Here is a 20,295-nt window from a genome sequence, read left to right on the forward strand (position 1 = left end):
CCTCCTTCGAGTTTTCTGTAACACTAAAGGATCTGCCTTGGGAAGCCCAACCAAGCATGTCCCTCCAGAGCCAAAGAGGTGGTCCAGATCGGTTCCTCTGGCTTTGCAGGACCAGGCTGCCCCTGAAAGGCTCAGGAACAGCGCAGAGAATAACCCAAGCCCTAAGGAAGCTCCTCGACCCAACAGAGAAGAAAAGGGAATATGTTGACCCTTCTTCTTGATGGTCTTTGGCTGTAATGGTGGCTGGCTGCCCCAAGAGACTCCCCCCGCCCCCCCCCAACCTCCTTGAACTCTGCTTCACAAGGAAGCTGGACAACTGCACCGGGATCCTTTCCAACTGCTGCTTCACATATGGCACAGCCCCCCGCCTTCCCCAAGGCAGCAGCCATCTTCTCTTTGGCCCCCGAAAGCCGTGTTTCAGGAAGCAGACATGGAGAGGCGACTCCCCCACACATCTCTTCCGGCCCGGCGCAGCTTCGGGATCTGCCATTTGGTAGAGAAATGCCTCACGTGCTCCTCCTCTGAGTCAACTGAACTTTGTTGCTTCCTAAAAATAGCCTGAATCAGTTGGCCAAGGGGCTCAGAGATTTTTCAACCAAGCCTTTGCGTCCTGTCTACAAGGCATCTCCTTCCCAAACTGGGCTTACCTCTCGTGGCTCCAGGGCCCTCTGGAGAGCCGTCACGGAAAACGACTTCCCCGGAGCCAGGGTTAGGCTGGGCTTTTCTGAACCAAGACTCAAAAAAGCTTCGCTTCTTTCAAGATGAACCAAAGTCGGTGGCAGGTTGCAGCCCACTTGGCTGAACTCCCTGTAGGGATACTGGGGACTTGTCAACCCATCGAGGTAGGCCAGCCAGATCAGAAAACCAACATTGTGTGAACTCAAAACATCAGAGCTGGAAGGGAACTTGGAGGTCTTCTAGTCCAACCCCAGGAGACCTTACCTCATTTCAGATAAACGTCTACCCAATTTCCTCTTGAAAACCTCCAGTGATGGAGCACCCACAACTTCTGGAGAAAAACTGTTCCACTGATTGATTGTCCTCAAGTGTGTTAGGAAGTTTCTCCTTAATTCCAGGTTGCTTCTCTCCTTGATTAGTTTCCATCCATCACTTCTTGTCCTGCCTTCAGGTGCTTTGGAGAATAAGTTGACCCCCTCTCCTTTGTGGAAGCCCCTCAAAGTGCTGGAACTCTATGGTGTAATCCCAGAATGGAGTCTTCCTTTCCCCGCTCTTATACTTAAAAGAATCAAGGTAGTGTTAGCTTGAGTTTCTTTCTCACCTGTTCCTATTTCCTGGACTAAGTTAGCATTTATTTGGTGTCTGTGCATGCCTTCTTCCAAGTTATCTCTGCACTCCTGTTCCCCCACCTACCCAGCTTCCCTAGAAGGCCACACCCCAACTTATTTTGCCTTTTTTCTTTCACGAGAAGCCCTGTCCTGCTTATCACGCCTTCTTGATCTTCTCTGCTTGCAAAGGAAGACTGGTGTAGGTTGGTGCTAACCACCCTCTTAATTTCCATCAGTGTTTTTTCCAACACAGCTACTTTAAGATGTGTGGACTTCAATTCCCAGAATTCCCCAGCCAGCTTTGATGAGTTTCCATCTGTTCCTTCTTGTCCTGTCCCCTGGCGCTTTGCAGAATAGGTGGACCCCCTCTTATCTGGGGCAGCCCCTCGAATATTGGAAGGCTGCTACCATGCCACCTCAACCTCTGTAGGATTGGGTTGGCTGAGGTTGATGGGTTTGCTAACAGAAAAATGGAGTTGGAAGGGACTTGGAGGGCTTCAAGTCCAGTCAGGAGACCTTCTACCGTTTCAGAGAAATGTCTATGGAGATTCCCGGTCATCCAGGTCCTGGTTGTCCCAAAGGAGCTTCTTTTTTTCAAGAGGCAACCGGACTTTCTTGTTTTTCTTTGAAGACGTTTCGCTTCTCATCCAAGAAGCTTCTTCAGCTCTGACTGGATTCAGAGAAATGGTTTCTTTTCAGGCACTCAATCCACCACCAACCACCCTTCTTCCCGCAAACACATGTGGAAAATGAGTTTCAGGGATTTTCTGCATTCCATGCCGTGCAATCAGCTCAGCCCCCCCCCCCCTCCCGTAAGTCCCCTTCTGGGCCATCCCTGAATCTGAATGATGCTATCAACCTCCAGGCCTTTTACACAAAGGAAACCATAACAACCTTAATGCTCGAAGGATATCTCAACTGTCGTGATTCAGGAGGGAGTTCCAGAATGGGGAAGAGTTATCAGGGTGAATCACCTCTCTAGCTGAAGGTATGACTCAGAGACAGCGGAAGCAGAGATGCCTGCCAGCTCCTGGGTAAGATATCCAGGCCTGGTCCATCACTCAGCTAAGTCAGTGGGGTCACCAGGCTGCCCAACGGCTTCTGCCCCCAACAACAGAAGGAAGTTATGGAGATCCAGCCTAGAATTAAGGAGAAATTTCCCAACAGTGAGGACAATGAATCAGTGGAACGGCTTCTTTCCAGACGTTGTGAGGGCCCCATTAGTGAAGGTCTTCAAGAAGAGATTGGACAGCTATTTGTCCGGAATGGCATAGGGAAGAGGTGTCCAACCTTGGCAACTTTAAGACTTGTGACTCCCATGATTCCTCAACTTTAAGACCTGTGGATTTCTGGGAATTGAAATCCATGAATCTTAAAGTTGCCAAGTTGGACACACACACACACACACACACCCCAGCATCAGGTCTCCTGCTTGAGCAGGGGGTTGGACTCGAAGACCTCCAAGGTCCCTTCCAACTCTGGTATTCACAATTTCCATTTATTTCCTGTGGGCCAGAGTGGGCATTCTCTGCTCTACCAGGCTATTCTCATCTGTTGTCCTCTCTCTGCTATCTCAGGCCATCTCCCCACCCCCCACCTCCTTCTTCTCCCTCCCCCTGGCGTGTCTCCTCCTGCCCACTTGGTTCCTAGCATTCTTGTGCTGTGGGGCCTCTGCAAAACCCACTGCAGGCTCTCTGCCAGGAATTGGGGTGATGCAAGTGGAGGCTCCTATTGGGGCAGCCATGGCCCCTTCAGGCCGGCTGGAAGGAAACGTCTGCGGAGGTTCTTCCTTCTCCAGGTGCTTTTCCAAAAAGCCACTGGACTTCCTCGCCTTTTTCGCTTCTCTCCCAAGGAGCCTCTTCAGAACCTGGCTGAGAAGCGAAACGTTTTCACGGGGGGGGGGGGGGGGGGAATAAATAAAACAAGGAAGTCCTGCTGGCTTTTGGAAAAAGCACTTTAGGACAAGAAGGAGAATTACAGAAGAACAGGGAAAGCCATACAGATGGTCCTTGACTTACAGCAGTTTGCTTAGTAACCGTTCGAAGTTACAACGGCACTGAAAAAAGGGACTTATGACCATTTTTCATACTTACGACCGTTGCAGCAGCCCCATGGTCACGTGATCGAAACTCAAACGCTTGGCAACTGACTCGTATTTATGACGGTCGCAGCATCCTGGGGTCACGTGATTCCTTTTGCGACCTTCTGACGAGCAAAGTCAATCTGGGAAGCCGGATTCACTTAACAACCGTGGCAAGAAAAGATGTAAAATGGGGCAAAACTGCTTAACAAACATCTCACTTAGCAACAGAAGTGTTGGGCTCAATCATGGCCGTAACTCGAGGCCTAACTGGATTATTTTCTTCCTCTTTGAAAATACAGGAACTTGTTTTGCCCGGCTCAGAGGGCACCCCAGAGGGGCAACTGAGACTGTCAGGCTGACTTCCCTCGTCCTCTTCTTGGGAGGGAAATCAGCCTTATAAAGGCCCAGGAGCAGGTAAAGAGGATGGTATGTTGGAGAAGGAAAAAGAACATTTTCCAAGTAATTCCCTGAATCCTAGAGTAGAAGGCCAGGTTGGGCTTACGTTGGCAAGGGTACATTATATTATACAATCATTATACGTCATTACTCAGCCACCCAGCCAGCTTCCCTCCCTAAGGCAGGACTGGAACTTGGTCTCCTGGTGATTGGCTCCAAATCACTGAGCGAGCTTCCCTGCCTGAAGCAGAACTAGAACTCACAGCTTCCTGGTTTCAAGTCTGGTGCTTTATTTAAATAAACAAATAAACAAACCTGGCATTCAGTTTCTCAGATTCCTGCCTTCCTAGTCAGGCCGTTTTACTGCTTGAAAGTTAATTTAAAGCAGGTTTCACTGTTACACAAATATCTGACTCACTATTTCTTGATTGCAGATGGAGTGATACTCTCCCGGTTATTGGTGCCCACAATGGTGTGTATTGGTGTGTGTGTGTGTGTGTGTGAGAGAGAGAGAGAGAGAGAGACAGACAGACAGCACAACCTATCTCCATGAGGTTGAGTCATATTTTCTGCTTCCTTGAACACACACACTGTTGTGAGAAAACATCGCAAACGTGCTGAGAAGTTATAGAGAAAGCGGAGTCATCGATTCCATCACAAACCACAAACAAACACTCTGTTTTTGACCCAGAAGTAGGAAACCCATCGATGGCCTGTTTTGTTTCTATCCGTCCCTCGTGTCGGGTTCCGCTCGCCTCGCCTTTTTTACGGGCAATGTTGTGCAAACTCGAGCAGAGAGGATGAGATTTTGATGCTCTGGTTCCACACTTACGGGAACCCATCAGGCCATGAATCATCTCAAGTCACCTGAGAAAAAGGAATCAAAAGAAACCTGCAGGCGTTTCAAAACTGAAAGTCCTGCCAGTAACTTTCGGGAAAGGCTGGATTTGCCTCTGGGCATTGAAACCGACCGCTTGGCAAGGCTGGCACCAAAGGCTGAAGGGAGATGAAGCCACCCCACCCCCACCCCATCTTCAAGTTCATTACAGGGAATTCTGGGAGTTGAAGTCCACCCGTCTTAAAATCCAATAACAATAACCCTGGCCCCATTGATCTTTGCTGGAGGTGGCACTCAATGCCTTTGGGTGGGTGCTACTACTACAGCCTACCAACCAACCTACCTATCTACTTAACTACCTATCATCCATCTGTCTGTCATCTGTCTGTCTGTCAATCTATCTAGCTATATCTAATCTAGCTAGCTAACTATCTCTATCAATCTATCTACCTACCTACCTACCTACCTATCATCTATCTATCATCTCTCTCTCTCTCTCTCTGTATCATCTACCTATCAGCATCTATCTACCTACTACCTACCTATCGCTATCTATCATCTACCTACCTACCTACCTACCTATATCTATCTATCTATCTATCTATCTATCTATCTATCTATCTATCTATCATCTATCTATCTATCTATCTATCCTCCTCTATCTCAAGAGGGAGTGCAGATTCACAGGTGACCTTCCCACCTAGTTCTCCCCAGATGTGTACAGGGGTTCCAGAAACTGGGGCCAGCATATCTAGAAGGAAGTCAGGATGCTGGATAGCTTTGGATAGTTCACCTGGGGGGTGAACCTGTCATCCAGCATTAGAGGTAGTCCTCAATTTACTAACATTCATTTAGTGACTGTTCAGAATTACAAGGGCACTGAAAAAAGTGACTTATGACTCACACTTATGACTGTTTCAATGTCCTCACGGTCACGTGATCAAAAATCAGAAAGCTTGGCAACTGGCATGTATTTATGACGGTTGCTGTGCCCCCGGATCACGTGATCTCCTTTTGCGACCTCCTGACAAGCAAGGCCTGTGGGGAAGCCAGATTCATTTAGCAACCGTCTTACTAGCTGGACAACTGCAGTGATTCACTGAGTTTTGCTCCATTTTACGACCTTTTTTCCAGCTATTGTTAAGGTTGTAAAATGAAGCAAAACTCACAAAAACTGTCTTGCTTAGCGTATTTTGGGCTCAATTGTGGTCATAAATCGAGGACTACCCTAAACTGCTGGGTGGGAGGCTGACCCAAGAGACCCTGGCAACCTCACCCCAGGCAGGTCACCTCCAGGACCTCCAAAAGAGTCGGAGGCCGCATCTGCCCGGCAGGTCGGGATGCCTCTGGGCCACTCAGGAGCCTGGGTGGGACAGCAACCCCCCCCCCCACTTCCTAGCAACCTATTTTACAGGCGACCCTCGAGTCATGGAGCCCCGACCGCCCAGCCCCCTCCCCCCTCCCAGCTGCTGGTCGGGAAAGCCCCGAAAGCGAGGGGGGCAGCGGAGGGCGGCCCTGCGAGCGGCCGGGCGGGGCAGCGCCCCTCCCCGAGGGGGAGGAGCAGAGAGGGGGCGCGGCCGGGAAGGGGCGTGGCCTGCGTTATATCTGGGCCGTGGCGGCCGCCGCGCTTCAGTTGCCGGGGCTGCTTTGGCTGAGCGGAGCGCGACCAGGCGGCACCATGAGCTCCATGCTGGACGTGCGGAACCTCTACCAGGTGAGCGGCAACCCGACGGGCTCCGAGGGGCGGCTTTGGGGCAGGGCGGGGCGCGGCTTGGCCTTTCCACCGGGAGCTCCGTCGGACCTTTCCAGCCCCCCTCCGGGCGCTCCCTGTCCGCCCCTTCGAAGGTGCCGCTGGAATGCGGGGCGCGGGATGGGTGTCGGCTGGGACTCGCGGGCTTTGTGGTCCTCCGCTTTAGGGGGCGGGGGCCGTCCTGGCAGGTGGTAGGTGGGGAATGGGGCGGCGGGGCCCGAGCCCTGCTTCCTGGGCAGGGAGATGGGCGGCCTTGGACGGCGGGCCCCGTGGCGCTTCCCCCTCCTCTCCTCCCCGGCCGAGGGAGAGAAAAACAGGAAGCGCCGCCCGGCTCTTTTTCTAGGTCAAGGAATTACGTCGCTGCCGCTTCTCCCCGCCCCGACGCCGGCACATCGGGCGCAGCCTCCCCCCAGCGCCGAGCCCAAACCAGGCAGCCAAGACCCCTCCCCAGTCTGGCCTCTTTTGCTGGAAGCCCTTTCAGGACCCAGAGAGGCCGGCAGCTTTTTTTTTTTCTTTAATTTGATTTATATGCCGCCCTTCTCCGGAGACTCAGGGCGGCTTACAATGCACTAAGCAATAGCCTTCATACTTTTGTATATTTTATACAAAGTCAGCTTATTGCCCCCACAACTGGGTCCTCAATTTACCTACCTTAGAAAGGATGGAAGGCTGAGTCAACCTTGAGCCTGGGGAGATTCGAACCTGCAGTAATTGCAGGCAGCTGGTCTTAATAACCAGCTTAATAACAGGGTGCCTTAGACCACTGTACTACCAAGGCTCTTGTACTACCAAGCTTCTATATGAATCGCCTGTCAACTGCTGCTCTCCTGCTGTAAAAGAGGAGGGGTCCGCTGTGGGGGTCAGCGAAGGAGCCGAGGAAAGGGGGCAGAAATGGCAGAGCTTCCTGCAATTGTAGCCTTTGCGAGCTGTTGGGGTCTCGCCTCCTTCGCCTTGGAGACTTTCGTCCCAGCTGTCAAATCCGGGTATTTTTGGCTTGGGGGGGGGTTGCTCTCCCTCGAACTGCACCCCACAAATAGCACCGTGGGGCGAAACCCACCAGGCAGCTTTTCTAAACCAGCTTAAAAATAAATCAAGGCAACCTTAGAAAAAAAAAGAAAATTGAAAATTGAATTTTAAATTGGGTGTTCGTAGCTTTTAACTTAAGGGCCAAATTTATAGATTTATTTTAAATTGTTTTTAAATTTTGTGAGTATATGTTTGTTTTAATATGGCCGTACACCGCCCTGAGTCCTTCGGGAGAAGTTTAATAAATAATAATAACAACAACAACCTTAAAAACCAGGTTTTCTCCAGGAAGTTGGTTAGTGTTCAAGATGTTTTCGGTTTCGGCACTGGCTCTCATGGCCACGGTGGGTGGGGGGCTGGGGGCGTATTTCTTTTTCCACCCCGTGCACGTTGTGTAAGGTGGGAAAGCACCCAGCAAGGAGCTTTTGTTGTGAAACAGGATTTTTGAACAATGAGTCTGTTTTCTTATTTGAGCAGGGTGTGAGCCGTTTGGCCTTCGGTGGTGGAAAGCAATTTTTGTTAGGTTGCCTAAAGGTGGGGGAGGGGGGGACAGAATGTTTCTTGGGGGTCGCCTGGGGTCTTGGGTGAGTTTTGCTGTCTGGGCTCTCTGACCCCTCGGCCTTCTTCCCGCAAGAGGTGTGGAAGGCTTTGCAGCCCTCTGGGGTCGTCTCCAGTCGGCGTGCCTGTCGGAGGTGGAAGTTTTTATGCCCCCGTGACCCCCCCCGCCCCTTTCTCTCGGGACTGGAGTGGCCAGCAGCCGCCACAAGTCTCTCTAAAAATAACTCTGGCCCAGCCCCCCTGGGCTATTTAAGGCTGCTGATGTCACACGCCCACACCCCGCTCTCCCCCGGGCGACCCAGAGGGGGGGCGGGGTGGGGCGGGGCAGGGAGGGAGGGACCCCCAAGGCTTCGGAAGGTCCGGGGTCTCGAGGCTTGGCGACGGGGGGGGGCGCTTTCCTCCAGCAGCTCCGGGGCTTCTGCGCTGCCCTCGTGGACGGGTTGGCTGGCCAAGGGCGTCCCTAACCTTTCCCGCTTCTCTTTCCCCCCACAGAACCTGCTCAACCTCTCGCTGAGCGAAGAGCTGGACACACCTGCCTCCGCCTTCTGCAGCCGCCCAGCCTGCTCCTCTGAGGGGGCACTGCCGGGCAGCGGGGAGTCGGCGCTGTGGCCCCCGCGCAGCCCCTGGAGCCCCCAGGGCGAACAGCCGCGGCCCCCGTTGCGCCCAGACCGCTCGGTCAGCCTGATCGAAGGCAAAGGCCAGCCGCTGCCGCCCCCACCACCCGGCTTCCCGCCGCTCAAGCAGCTCAGCGCGCCCACCCCATCGTCCCGCTACAAGACGGAGCTGTGCCGCACCTTCAGCGAGAGCGGCCGCTGCAAGTACGGCGCCAAGTGCCAGTTCGCCCACGGCTCAGCCGAGCTGCGCTCCGTGAGCCGCCACCCCAAGTACAAGACGGAGCTGTGCCACAAGTTCTACCTGCACGGCGAGTGTCCCTACGGCTCCCGCTGCCACTTCATCCACTTCCCCGAGGAGGCGCAGGCCTTCGGCAGCCACGGCGGGGGCGCCTCCCCGCACCTCCTGCGCCAGAGCCTCAGCTTCTCCGGGGTGCCCACCGCCCGCCGCACCTCCCCACTGCCCGGCCTGCCCGACCCGGCCTCCTTCGCCCGCGCACCCTCCGCCTCGCCGCCGCCCACCTCCGCCGACCTCCTGTCACCCGCCTTCGAGCACCTCAACCTGGACCCGCTCGCCCTGGTGGCCTCCTTCAGGGACTCGCTGCCGGGCCCCCCCACCGGGGGCTGCTGCTCCTGCCGCTGCGGGAAGGCGGGCGGCTCGCTCCAGAGCCCCCGGGACTACTTCTCGGCCGCCCCCGGGACGCCCCCGTCGGCCATGCCCAGGACCCCCTCCTCCAACTCGCTCTCGGACCCCGACTGCTACAGCAGCTCCAGCAGCCTCAGTGGCTCCGACTCTCCGGTTTTCGACCAGCACCCCGTCGGCGGGCCGGCGGGGACCTCTCACCGCCTGCCCATCTTCAATCGGCTTTCCGTCTCGGAATGAAGGCCGGACAGGACGTTTCAAGCTTGCTGTCGATTGCCACGGAGGGGGCCGCCCTCTGGATGAGATTCCTTCGGAGATGGGGGGACCCCAAAGTCTGCCCCCTCCCAGCCTGAACTGATGCCAGCTGCTTTTCGGGCCTTCTCCTGCTCTTGCCTGTTCTTTTTTTTGGGGGGGGGGCTTTTCCTGCCTCCCACCTGCCAGCCTTACTGCCCTCAAGAGGCCTGGGGGGAAAATGGGGGTCCAGAAAGCAAACGGGGTTCCAGCCCATTAAAGTTTCCCTTTCACCACTTGGTGCCTTAAGCAGAGCCTGCAAGGGGACACCAGAGAGAGCAGCTCTGCAGAGGGCTGGGCCAAATCCTTACCCACCCTCTCCCTCCCCCTCCCCAGGAGTGCCTTATGGCTGTGTGTGTGTTGGGGAGTCAGATAGCTGGGTCTTCTAACTATCTCAAAAATCACCTTTCAGGGAGCCAGGAAACCAAGATGGGGGGGGGGCAATTTAATTTTCTCTCTGGTTTTGCACAAAACCCCTGGCTGGGCTGAGCTGAGAGGGGCAGTGGGGTGGATCAGCCTCAGCCCCCCAGTTCCGTTTCCCCCTCCCCTCCCCTTAAGAAGTTCAAGGGTAAGGAGATTGATTCCCTTTTAGGAATCCCCACCTAGAAAAGTCTAGAGAAGTGCAAACCGTGGTTTTCCTTCCTCTTAATTCTAAGCAGGTGTTTGCAAGCTTCCTCCCTTGAAGGTGGTTGGACTTCAACTCCCAGAACTCCACCCATCTTCAAGTGAGGGAGATGGAGAAACACCCTGAGCATTATGCCAAAGATTACCTGTCCCAGGGAGAAGAGGAAGTGTACTTCTATGTAGCAGCTTTATTTCTTCTTTTTACAAATTTTCCTCCCGTAATAAGGAGGGGGGGAAAATCTCACACCACAGAAGCCAGATCAAGCCTGGGAAATAAGACTTAGATGACATCCTGGTAGCTCTTAATGTATCTTTTTTTTTTTTAGAGAAAAAAAATAATCATGCTTTATATACTGTGAATATTCTCTCCTTATCTAGTCCTCCAGCAAGAATAGGTTGAGAATTAAGGAGAGGTGCTGAGTTTTATCTTTCTTTTTTTAAAAAAACCCACCCCATGTTGTGCTCACTGGAGTTTTTGAAATAATGGCAGTGTTTTCCCCTTGGGGTGCTCTGAACCCCCATAATTCTGCATTCTCTTGGGGCAAGAGAGGTGGTTTCCTCCCAAATTCCCCTGCCAGCTGCATAGGTGTGAAATTGGACATTTTGGAAATTTTGAACCCGATCGACGTGCGTCTCCAACCCACCTCCTTGCTCCAATGGGATGAAATTCATATTAAGCTTAACTTTGGATTGGTCAAAAACAAAAATCGGGCCTCGATTGCTCATCCCTGTTCCATAGGAATCTCAGATCTGAACCAAACTGGATGTCCGATCATTCTCCCATATTCCAAATTGACAAATTCCAGAATTTGTACTTTCTTCCTCGGTCACCCAAGGAAATATTTAGCCCACTCTTCAATTCCATGAAATTAAATCTCTGGGAATTCTGCTCCTTCGTCCCCAGGTAGGGGAGGATTTGGGACTGGCCAAACAGAGTCCAAATGTTCTCTGCCAGCATCAGGAATGAAACTGGCAGGAAGTTTTTTGTTTTTTTTTAGTGACCACAAAGCCCAGTACCCACAGCGCAGAAAATGGTGTCCTGTTGCTTCAACGTCTGTTAAATTAGACATTTTGCACTGACGGAGACCAGTTGGGGTGGAGGGAAGGAGGGGGAGGAAGGATGCCTTTTGTTTCTAAGCCAATGTCCATGCTGGTCACACCTGCGTGTCATTTTTGTGGTGGGTGTTGTTGTTTTTTTAAATCCTCAAATGTTTACCATGTAATAAGGCAATAACCAAAACCAAACTATTTATAGTCTATTTATTCGAAAATAATTTTATATTGTATTTATCTTTTTTTGTAATATTCCAGAATAATATATATATATGTATGTATATATATAATATCTATATTTTTGTGTGTGAACTACGAAATTGTCCTACAATTTTAAAATGGTTCCAAATGCTAGCATTTTTTTCTCTGCTGGAAAAAGAGACTTTGCTACTCCTTCTCCGAATCTCCAAAAGATAAATGGTGCAACCAATACTCAGTTAATAATAAATCTGAGGATTAGAAAGTCTTATCTGCTCGTGTGTCTGTGCTTGTTCAGAAGGGGGTCTTAAGAAATAATTTCCTACTTCAATCAAACAGAATAAGAGCGGGAAGGGACCTTGGAGGTCTTCTAGTCCAACCCCCCGCTCAAGCGGGAGACCCTCTACCATTTCAGACAAGTAGCTGTCCAGTCTCTTCTTAAAAAACTTGAGTGATGAAGCAGCCACCAGTTCTGGTTAATTGTCCTCACTCTTAGGAAGTTTCTCCTTAGTTCCAGGTTGCTTCTCTCCTTCATTAGTTTCCATCCGTTGTTTCTTGTCTTCCTTTCTCATGCTTTGGAAAATAAGTTGGCCCCCTCTTCTTTGGGGCAGCCCCTGAGATACTGGAATACTGTTATTATGTCACCCCTACTCCCTCTCCAGACTGGGCAAACCCAAATCCTGCAACCGTTCTTCCTGTGTTTTGATCTCCAGACCTTTAATCATCCTATTTGCTGCTTTGTGCATTTTCTCCAAAGTCTCAACATCTTTTTTGGTAACCAAAACTGGGTGCAGGATTCCAGGTGTGGCCTTACTAAAGCGCATGAATACTTTGGAAGGAAATTTCAGTCAAGTAAAGCATGTGTCATATTCAGGTGGGATTTAAATCCTGGGCACATCAGACGCCTGAAGGAAAAAAAAAAAAACGGAGGAAGGGAATCCAGCCTGGGACGCACCCTAAAAGGGAATGGAGAAATATTGAGGGGAAGCAGGAATTGCAAACGGGACCAGATCTTTCTACATTGGTTTGGCTGCCAAGACTTCAGCTTGCAGAGAAAAGAGACACGTCACAACAGCCCCAGTTAAAATGAAACAGCTGCGAGCTGCAGTAATAAGCAGTTGGGTTTGGCACCCGATGCCTCCTGCGTCAGCAGCTCTCGAGGCAGAGCAGGGTGTGGCGCGAATACATTCCTGCACCCGGTGTCGAGTCAGCTGACGACACGGGCGCCTGGAAAGGAACTCCCGTATTAGGGTGGCTGGACTGGGAGAACCTGAGGGGCGGCTTTTCTGGCGGCTGCTGCTTGCTGCTGGGTGGGCCTCCAAGGTGGCACCTCCTGGGCAAGAGCGCCTTGTGGCTTGCCAAGTAAACAAACCAGGCACACCCTGGATACAGCTGAGTTCCAAGGTGTTCCTTTTTCGCTTTTCAAGTCCTGCAGTACCAAGCGGGCAAAACCCATCCGGATGAGGCCTGAAGGTGCCTTTCAACATTATGGATGTTTCTCTAGCTTTGGTTCTCCTTTATGTGCTCCATCGCTGGAGGTTTTCAAGACAAGACTAGACAGTCATTTGTCCCCAGGCTGACCAGTGGCTTCTGTCCCCCAAGCAGAAGGAAGCTACAGGGAGCCAACCTAGAATTAAGGAGAAATTTCTGACAGTGAGCACAATTAACCAGCGGAAGGGCTTCCCTCCAGAAGTTGTGGGTGCTCCATCACTGGAGGTCCTTGAGAAGAGGTTGGTAAGCTATTTGTCCAGAATGGCATAGGGAGGGAAGGGGTCTCCAACCTTGGCAACTTTAAGACTTGTGGACTTCCAACTCCTAGAATTCCCCAGGCAGCTACTGGGGAATTCTGGGAGTTGAAGTCCACAGGTCTTAAAGTTGCCAAGTTTAGACACCCTGGCATAGGGCTTCCTGCTTGAGCCAGGGATTGGATTAGGAGACCTCCAAGGTCCCTCCCAAGCCTGTTTCTCGATGGTTACTGGGGGAAACAGATGAGGTCTGGATCAAATCAGTGGTGAATTTTTCTTTACTACCAGTTCTGTAAGCGTGGCTTGGTGGGCGTGGCAAGGGAAGGATACTGCAAAATCTCCATTCCCACCCCACTCCAGGGGAAGGATATTGCAAAATCTCCATTCCCACCCCACTCTGGGGCCAGCCAGAGGTGGTATTTTCTGGTTCTCCAAACTACTCAAAATTTCTGCTACCACTTCTCCAGAACCTGTCAGAACCTGCTGGATTTCACCCCTGGCCCAAATCCATCCAATATTGGCCAGAGGGGTGTGTGTTTGTCCTACAAAATTCCCATCTCTTTCCTCACAGCTGTGTGAGAAGACATCAAGAATTGAGAATCAATAATTTAACAAAGGGCCCCTTCCTCAAAGTTAAGCCAAGTTGTCCCAATCTGGCATCCGCACTCTGCATCGCCCAAACTCCCACAATCTCGCAATCAACATGGCTTCTGATTGCTAAGAATTCCCAAATCCAGAAGGCACCAGATAAGGAAATGCTGACATAAATCATGTCAGCTAGAGCCGATTCAAAGGATTTCAACTTTTAGATCTGGCCACATAGAACACTGGGCCAAGATTTGGAGGAAACCATGGTTTAACTTTCATTGACAGAATTACAGATTAACAGAATAACAGAGTTGGAAGGGACCTTGGAGGTCTTCTAGTCCAATCCCCTGCTTGGGTAGGAAAACCTATAAAATGTCAGGCAGATGGTTGTCCAGTCTCCTCTTAAAAATTTCCAGTGATGGAGCACCCACGACTTCTAGAGGCAAGTTGTTCCACTGGTTAATTGTTCTCACTGTCAGGAAATTCCTCCTTAGTTCTAGGTTGCTTCTCTTCTTGAGCAGTTTCTATCCGTTGCTGCTTCTCCTGCCTTCTGGTGCTTTGGAAAATAGGTTGACGCCACAATTAGTTCGGTTCTCAGGAAAGGATAAGCCCAAAGCAAACAGGTCACACTTACGTTTCAGTGTGATGTTAGCTGGAGACACAGCTGGGATTTCAAGATGGGATTTCACAATTTATACAAATCAAGCCAAGCTGGCAATGTTGCGTTGGCCAACGTGTCCTTCTCCACCCTGCTCTGAGCTAATTTCCCAGCATGCTGAAGACAGACAGAGTGTAGGAGGGATGACGGGAAATGAGAAGAATCCATTTCCGCCTTGAAGAAGATCAAGGCGGCACCAGGGATGGGATTCTGGCCAGAGAAGGGAAGGGCTGGCACTGGCTGGGTTGGGCATTCACCTGCAAATGAGTGTCAGGATGCTAATGGAGGGAACCGGTTAGGCATCCCAGGCCTCACCTGACTCAGGTGAGACTCCCAAATCCAGCCCTTTGGGTCAGGGGTGAAATGCTCCCGGTTTGGACCAGATTGCCCGATCCGGTAGCGATGGAGGCGGGTGGAGAACCTGTAGCAAAAATCCCTGCCCCCCCCCCATGCCCAGTTGAGCCGTGCGATCATCAGAGGCTTTTTTTTTTTAAAGCATTTTTTCTACAACCTCTTTGGCCGAAAAAAATGCTTTTAAAAGTAAAAAAAAAAAAGCCTCCGATGATCGCACGGCTCAGCTGGGATCGTCAGAGGCTTTTAAAAGCATTTTTTTAACAACCTCTTTGGCTGAAGAGGTTGTAGAAAAAATTCTTTTAAAGGTTAAAAAAAAAAAGTTGGCCATGCCCACCCAGTCACATTTCCCCCCCCCCACACACCAAGCCACGCCCACAGAACTGGTAGTAACAGATTTTACATTTTACCCCTGCTTTGGGTCTTCTTTTTTCGGGGGAGGTCAGAAGCAGCCTTGGGAGTCGAAGTCAACCTATTCTCCGAAGCCCCTGAAGGCAGGACAGGAAGCAATGGACGGAAGATGATCAAGGAGAGGAGCAACCTGGAAATAAGGAGGAATTTCCTGACAGTGAGGACAATCAATCAGTGGCCCAACTTCCCTCCAGAATGATCTCCATCGCTGGAGATTGGACAACCATTTGTCTGAAGTGGTCTATAGGGTTTTCTACCTGAGCAGGGGGTTGGACTAGAAGACCTCCAGGGTCCCTTCCAACTTTGTTATTTTGCTAAGTCCAGAAGTCTTACTGTTGCCAAGGGTTGCCAACAGGGTTGCCAACAGGGTTTGGACAAACCCTGTTCTAGAGTTTGTTCTGGAGTCTCCTCTGAAGGTGTCCTCCAGAACCCTCCCCTCTGCCCCATCTGGAGGAGAAAGTCTTGGGCACAGGGGCCACGGGTGTGCACGTGAGGCTGAGTTCACACATCACACTGAGCCACAATGGGGTTGGTCGGCTCTTGGCTTGGAGTGACACCCTATTGTGGCTTGCAGGCTGTTATTTGTGGTTTAATGCATCGAGTTAATCCGTCACATTGTGTTATTCTCAGCGATTAGTGGCAGAGACGATGATAATGGCTTAGCGTGACGTGAGAAATGGGATCCACAGCTAGCATTGACCCGGTCTGGCAACCTTGCAGAAAAATTAACCCACAGTTGGCTCTCCTGACTTGAGAGCCATTTCTTGGCCTCTTTGTATCCTGGATTCAGATCATAGAAAAATAGGGTTGGGAGAGACCTTAGAGGTCTTCTAGTCCAACCCCCTGCTCAAGCAGGAGAACCTATATGAGTAGTCCTTGACTTACAACTATTTGTTCAGTGACCATTCAAAGTTACAAGATTGAAAAAAGTGACTTACAACCGTTGCAGCAACCTCATGGTGACATAATCAACATTCCGACGCTTGGCATCTGACTCATATTTATGATGGTCATAACATCCTGGAGTCACGTGATCCCCTTTTGCGAACAAACAAAGTCCACAAGGAAGCCGGATTCACTTAAGAACCGTTTTGCCAGTTTTAACACCTACAGTGATTCACTGAACAACTGTGGCAAGAAAGGTCGTAAAACGGGGCAAAGCTCACTTAACGACCGTCTCACTTAGCAGCAGACACTTTGGGCTCCGTTGTGGTCATAAGTTCTATTCCAAACAAGAAGCAAGCACCGTGGGCTTCCTCGCTTGGGGTAAAGTCCGAGATGGCCAGAGGCCTTGCTCAGCTGCCGTGAATCCAGAGCTGGAAGTGGCCTTTCTTCCTCCTGCAGACGGAGCCTTTCGGGGCCTTCCGGTTGTGACGCAGGAAGCGGAGTCGGGGGGGGGGGCAGCACAGGCACAGGACAATCTTTATCTCAAGCTGGGGGGGGAGGGGGAGGGGGGGCTGTGGAAGGGGAGAGGAAGGACGGGGTGGGTGGGTGGGTGGGGTATCAGTTGCGACGGCGTCTCTGCCTCCGATGAACAGGTCCGGCGAGGCCCCCGTGGCACGTTCCGTTCCCAGCCCTGAAGAGGAACCTGTTTTCGCACACAGCGGATGTGTGCGTGTGTGTCTGTGTGTGTGTCTTGCAACCACAAAGCCACTTGCATCACAGGTTGGAAAATATGTGAACTGCCCAAACGGAAAGGGTGGGGAACACTGCAGAGTTATTGGGGGGTGGGGGGGCTTACTGCAGGGACCTCTGAGCCTCACACAGGTAGCCTCACACACTTCGCAGCCACAACTGGAAGCAGGATTTCCATCGCTCAGCCGGGGGCTTGTGACTTAAAAAGTGAATGAATCGTGCCTGGTTTTACAATCTTTTTTGCCGTGAGTCACTGCGGTTCTTAAGTGAACCACACGGTTGTTAAACGAATCCCCCGTTGGTTTTGCTTGTCAGAAGGCGACCAGGAAGATGGGAATGGCGATCACACAATCCCGGGAGGCTTCGGCTCTTCTTGTAACTGTCATGAGTCACTTGTTTCAGTGTCGCTGTAACTTCAAGCAGCCGCTAAATGGATGGTCATATGTTGAGGACTGCCTGTTAAGGAGCCGCGTGTGGCAGGAAGGGGGCCTGGCTGGAAAGGACGCAGAGGGGGTGAGGTGGGGCAAGAAAATGCCAACGGGGGTGGAGGAGGGGGAAGGAGGGGGGGCTGGGCGAAGGCAATTGGCCATCACAGGCAGAGCCAGCTGAGCTGCAGGCAGTCTAATGTTTTGCTTAGTGACTGTTTGAAGTTACAACGGCCCTGAAAAAGGAGGCTTACGATTGTTTTTCACGCTTTTGCCTGTGTTGCAGCATCCCCTGTGGTCACGTGTTCAAAATTGGGGCACTCGGCAACTGGCATGGACTTATGGCCGTGACACCATCCTGCGGGGGGGGGGGAGGGGCGTGTGTCACACAATCCCCTTTTGCGACCTTCTGAGGAGCCCAGTCGACGGGGGAGGCCGGATTCCCTTTCCAGCTGCAGTGATTCACAAGAGCGACAGTGGTTTGCTGAAGAATTGTGGCAAAAACAGGTCGTAAAAAGAGGCACAACCCTGAGTCCTTCGGGAGAAGGGCGGTATAGAAATAAAATGATGATGATGATGATGATGATGATGATGATTATTTAACGCCTCCCTGGCTTGACTACAGAAACTGGGGGGGGGGTACAGTTGTAGCTGTAAGATGAGGACTTCCTGTGGAAAGCAGACTCAGCCCCATGGCTGTCCTTGGGGGTCTGCCTGAGGCCCCCAAAGCCCATCCTCCCCCCAGGGCTCTTCCGTTTCCGGTCCAGCCGAGGCTCCACATTCCATCCTTGAAACCATCCGGCCTTCGGGCTGACCGGCTGGCTGGACAGGAATTAGCAGCTTGCAGGCTGTGTGTGCCAAGGCCGGCTGTCCATGGGCCCAGGAGCAGGGGGGCGCGGGGGGGGGGGAGAGACCAGCCGGCCAAGGCTGTCCTGCGTCAGCACTGCTCCCTCCCTCCCGGCCCTTCGAGGAATGCAGAAAGTGGGTCAGGAAAGGGGAGGAGGGGGCAGCCGGGCTCTCCAAAGCAAACAGCTGGAGTGCTGATGCAGCTGCTGCTTGACAAGAGGCAGCCCAGGACTGGCATCCAGCTTGGCACCAGGCGGACCCTGGCAGACTGGCCTTCGGGGGGGGGGGCAGGAGCAGGTTGCTGCCAGGAGGAGGAGGAGGAGGAGGAAAGAGAAGAGGAAAAGCAAAGGAGGAGGAGGAGGAGGAGGAAAGAGAAGGAAAGAAAAGGAAAAGAGAAAAAGGAGGAGGGGGAGGAGAGGAAGAAGAAGAGGAAAAATAGAAAGGAGGAGGAAAAAGGAAAGAAGGAAAAGAGGAAAAGACAAAGGAGGAGGGGAGGAAAAAAAGGAAAGAGAAGAGGAAAGAGAAAAAAGGGGGGAGGAAGAGGGGGAGGAGAAGGAAAGAGAAAAGGAAAAGAGAAAAGGAGGGGGAGGAAGAGGAAAATGAAGGAAAGAGGAGGAAAGAGAAAAAGGAGGGGGAAGAGGGGAGGAGAAGAAGGTTAGAAGTCAGTCTTTATATATGTTTTTGTTTCCCTTTCTTTTTTCTTCGTATCCTTCCGCACCTCAGTTTCTCCCTCTTCCTCTTCTCTAGCTTTGAGCAATACTTGGGACCCTAAAGAAGGGCCAGCCCACCCCCCACCTCACCCCCGAGCCACAAGAAGAGCCAACCAACCAACCAGGCTGGGCTTAGGCCTGACTTGCTGAAGGCCGTTGAGGTCTTTGGGGGGGGGTGCAGCCCACCCTCTCTGCTGCTGGCGTTGCCACCCTTCACAGGGGGGGGGGCAGGGAGGTTTGGGGTTTGTAGGCCTTAGAAAACATCCTGAGCGGGCAGAATTTTCGGCAAGAGGGCGAGGGCTCCGATTTTGGTAAGGCCCCTTGAGCAATCTTTGAAATTCTGCCGTCGGCCTTCTCGAAAACTTCCCCGGGCCTCAGCTTTTGTGCAATGGATGTGTTAAATTTAGCCCAGTGTTTCCTGGACTGTTGTTGTTTTTGGGTTGGGGCGGGGAGTCCCTGCAGCTGGATTTCTGCTAAGGGAAGCTGGGGCGGGGGGGGGGGGGGGGAGGCAGAAAGGGAAGGGTGAGTGGAGACGGCTTTCATGGTGCAGCGAAAACCAAGATTTCTGCTTCTCAGATCAAGGGGTGGATTTGCAGCAGAGGATAAAGGATAGGAATGGATGGAAAATTAGAATAGAGTAGAAGAGAAGAGAGAAAATAATAGAGAAGAGAAAATAGAGTGGAGTAGATTAGAGTAGAATAGAAATAGGAATAGAAATAGAAATACCTGTAGAAAGAAGAAAGAGAAGAGAAGAGAAGAGAAGAGAAGAGAAGAGAAAAAATGGAATGGAATGGAATAAGACAGAATAGAAAATAGAGAACAGAACATTTGGCCAACTGAGATTCTAGACATTTTCTGAATGTTTCATCCTAACTTGGGGTGCCAATGGGGTGACCTCTGGGTCGCAAAGCTCTTCCCATGGGCCCCCAAGAAACCAAGGTGGGTCTTTTTGGGGTGGGGGAGGAGACAAACAACCCTGGCTGTGGCAGACAAGTAATCCTTGACTTGCAACAGGGACAAGAATTTCCACAGTTAAGCAAGACGGTAAATGGGTCGGGCCTGATTTTATGGCAATTTTTGCCAGGTTTCTTAAACAAATTGCCGCCCTCATTAAGTGAGTCACGCGGTCATTAAGTGAATCCGGCTTCCCCCATGGACTTTGCTAGTCAGAAGTCCTCAAAAGTGGATCCCTCGTCCCCGCCCGGGACACTTTGACCGTCATAAATAGGAGTGTCTGAATTCTGATCTCGTGACCGCGGGGATGCTTCAACGGTCATAAGCGTGAAAAACGTTCATCGGTCCCCGTTTTCAGTGCTGTTGTAATTTTGCCCAGTCACTAAATGAACGGTTGTAAATCGGGGACCACCTGTGTTTTGTCCCCTTCCCAACCCATCTCATTCCGGCCGCGTAAACAGGAGAAACGTCGCCTGGGAGTTAGGCTTTTCTTTCTTTTGTGACACTCACAAGCGTCAAGAAGAGCTTCCTGTTGACTGTGCAGCGCTGCCCCCCACAAGCCCCCCCATTTCCCTCCCCCGCCCTGTGGTCCTGCGGTTCCCCCCCCCTCCCTCC

At 51.7% G+C, this 20,295-nt stretch overlaps 1 protein-coding gene across 1 annotated transcript; it reads left to right on the top strand.

Moving 5' to 3' along the window:
• The first annotated feature begins 6,215 nt into the window (after positions 1–6,215).
• On the top strand, positions 6,216–11,625 carry ZFP36 (ZFP36 zinc finger CCCH-type). Its single transcript, XM_034437926.3, has 2 exons — positions 6,216–6,317; positions 8,430–11,625. Exons 1-2 carry the CDS (start codon positions 6,282–6,284, stop codon positions 9,429–9,431), a joined length of 1,038 nt encoding a protein of 345 aa, XP_034293817.2. The 5' UTR covers positions 6,216–6,281; the 3' UTR covers positions 9,432–11,625.
• Positions 11,626–20,295: the final 8,670 nt, after the last annotated feature.

The sequence above is a fragment of the Pantherophis guttatus genome, chromosome 10 (genome assembly GCF_059756535.1).
Source record: "Pantherophis guttatus breed Tessera chromosome 10, ASM5975653v1, whole genome shotgun sequence".
Classification (NCBI taxonomy): Eukaryota; Metazoa; Chordata; class Lepidosauria; order Squamata; family Colubridae; genus Pantherophis; species Pantherophis guttatus.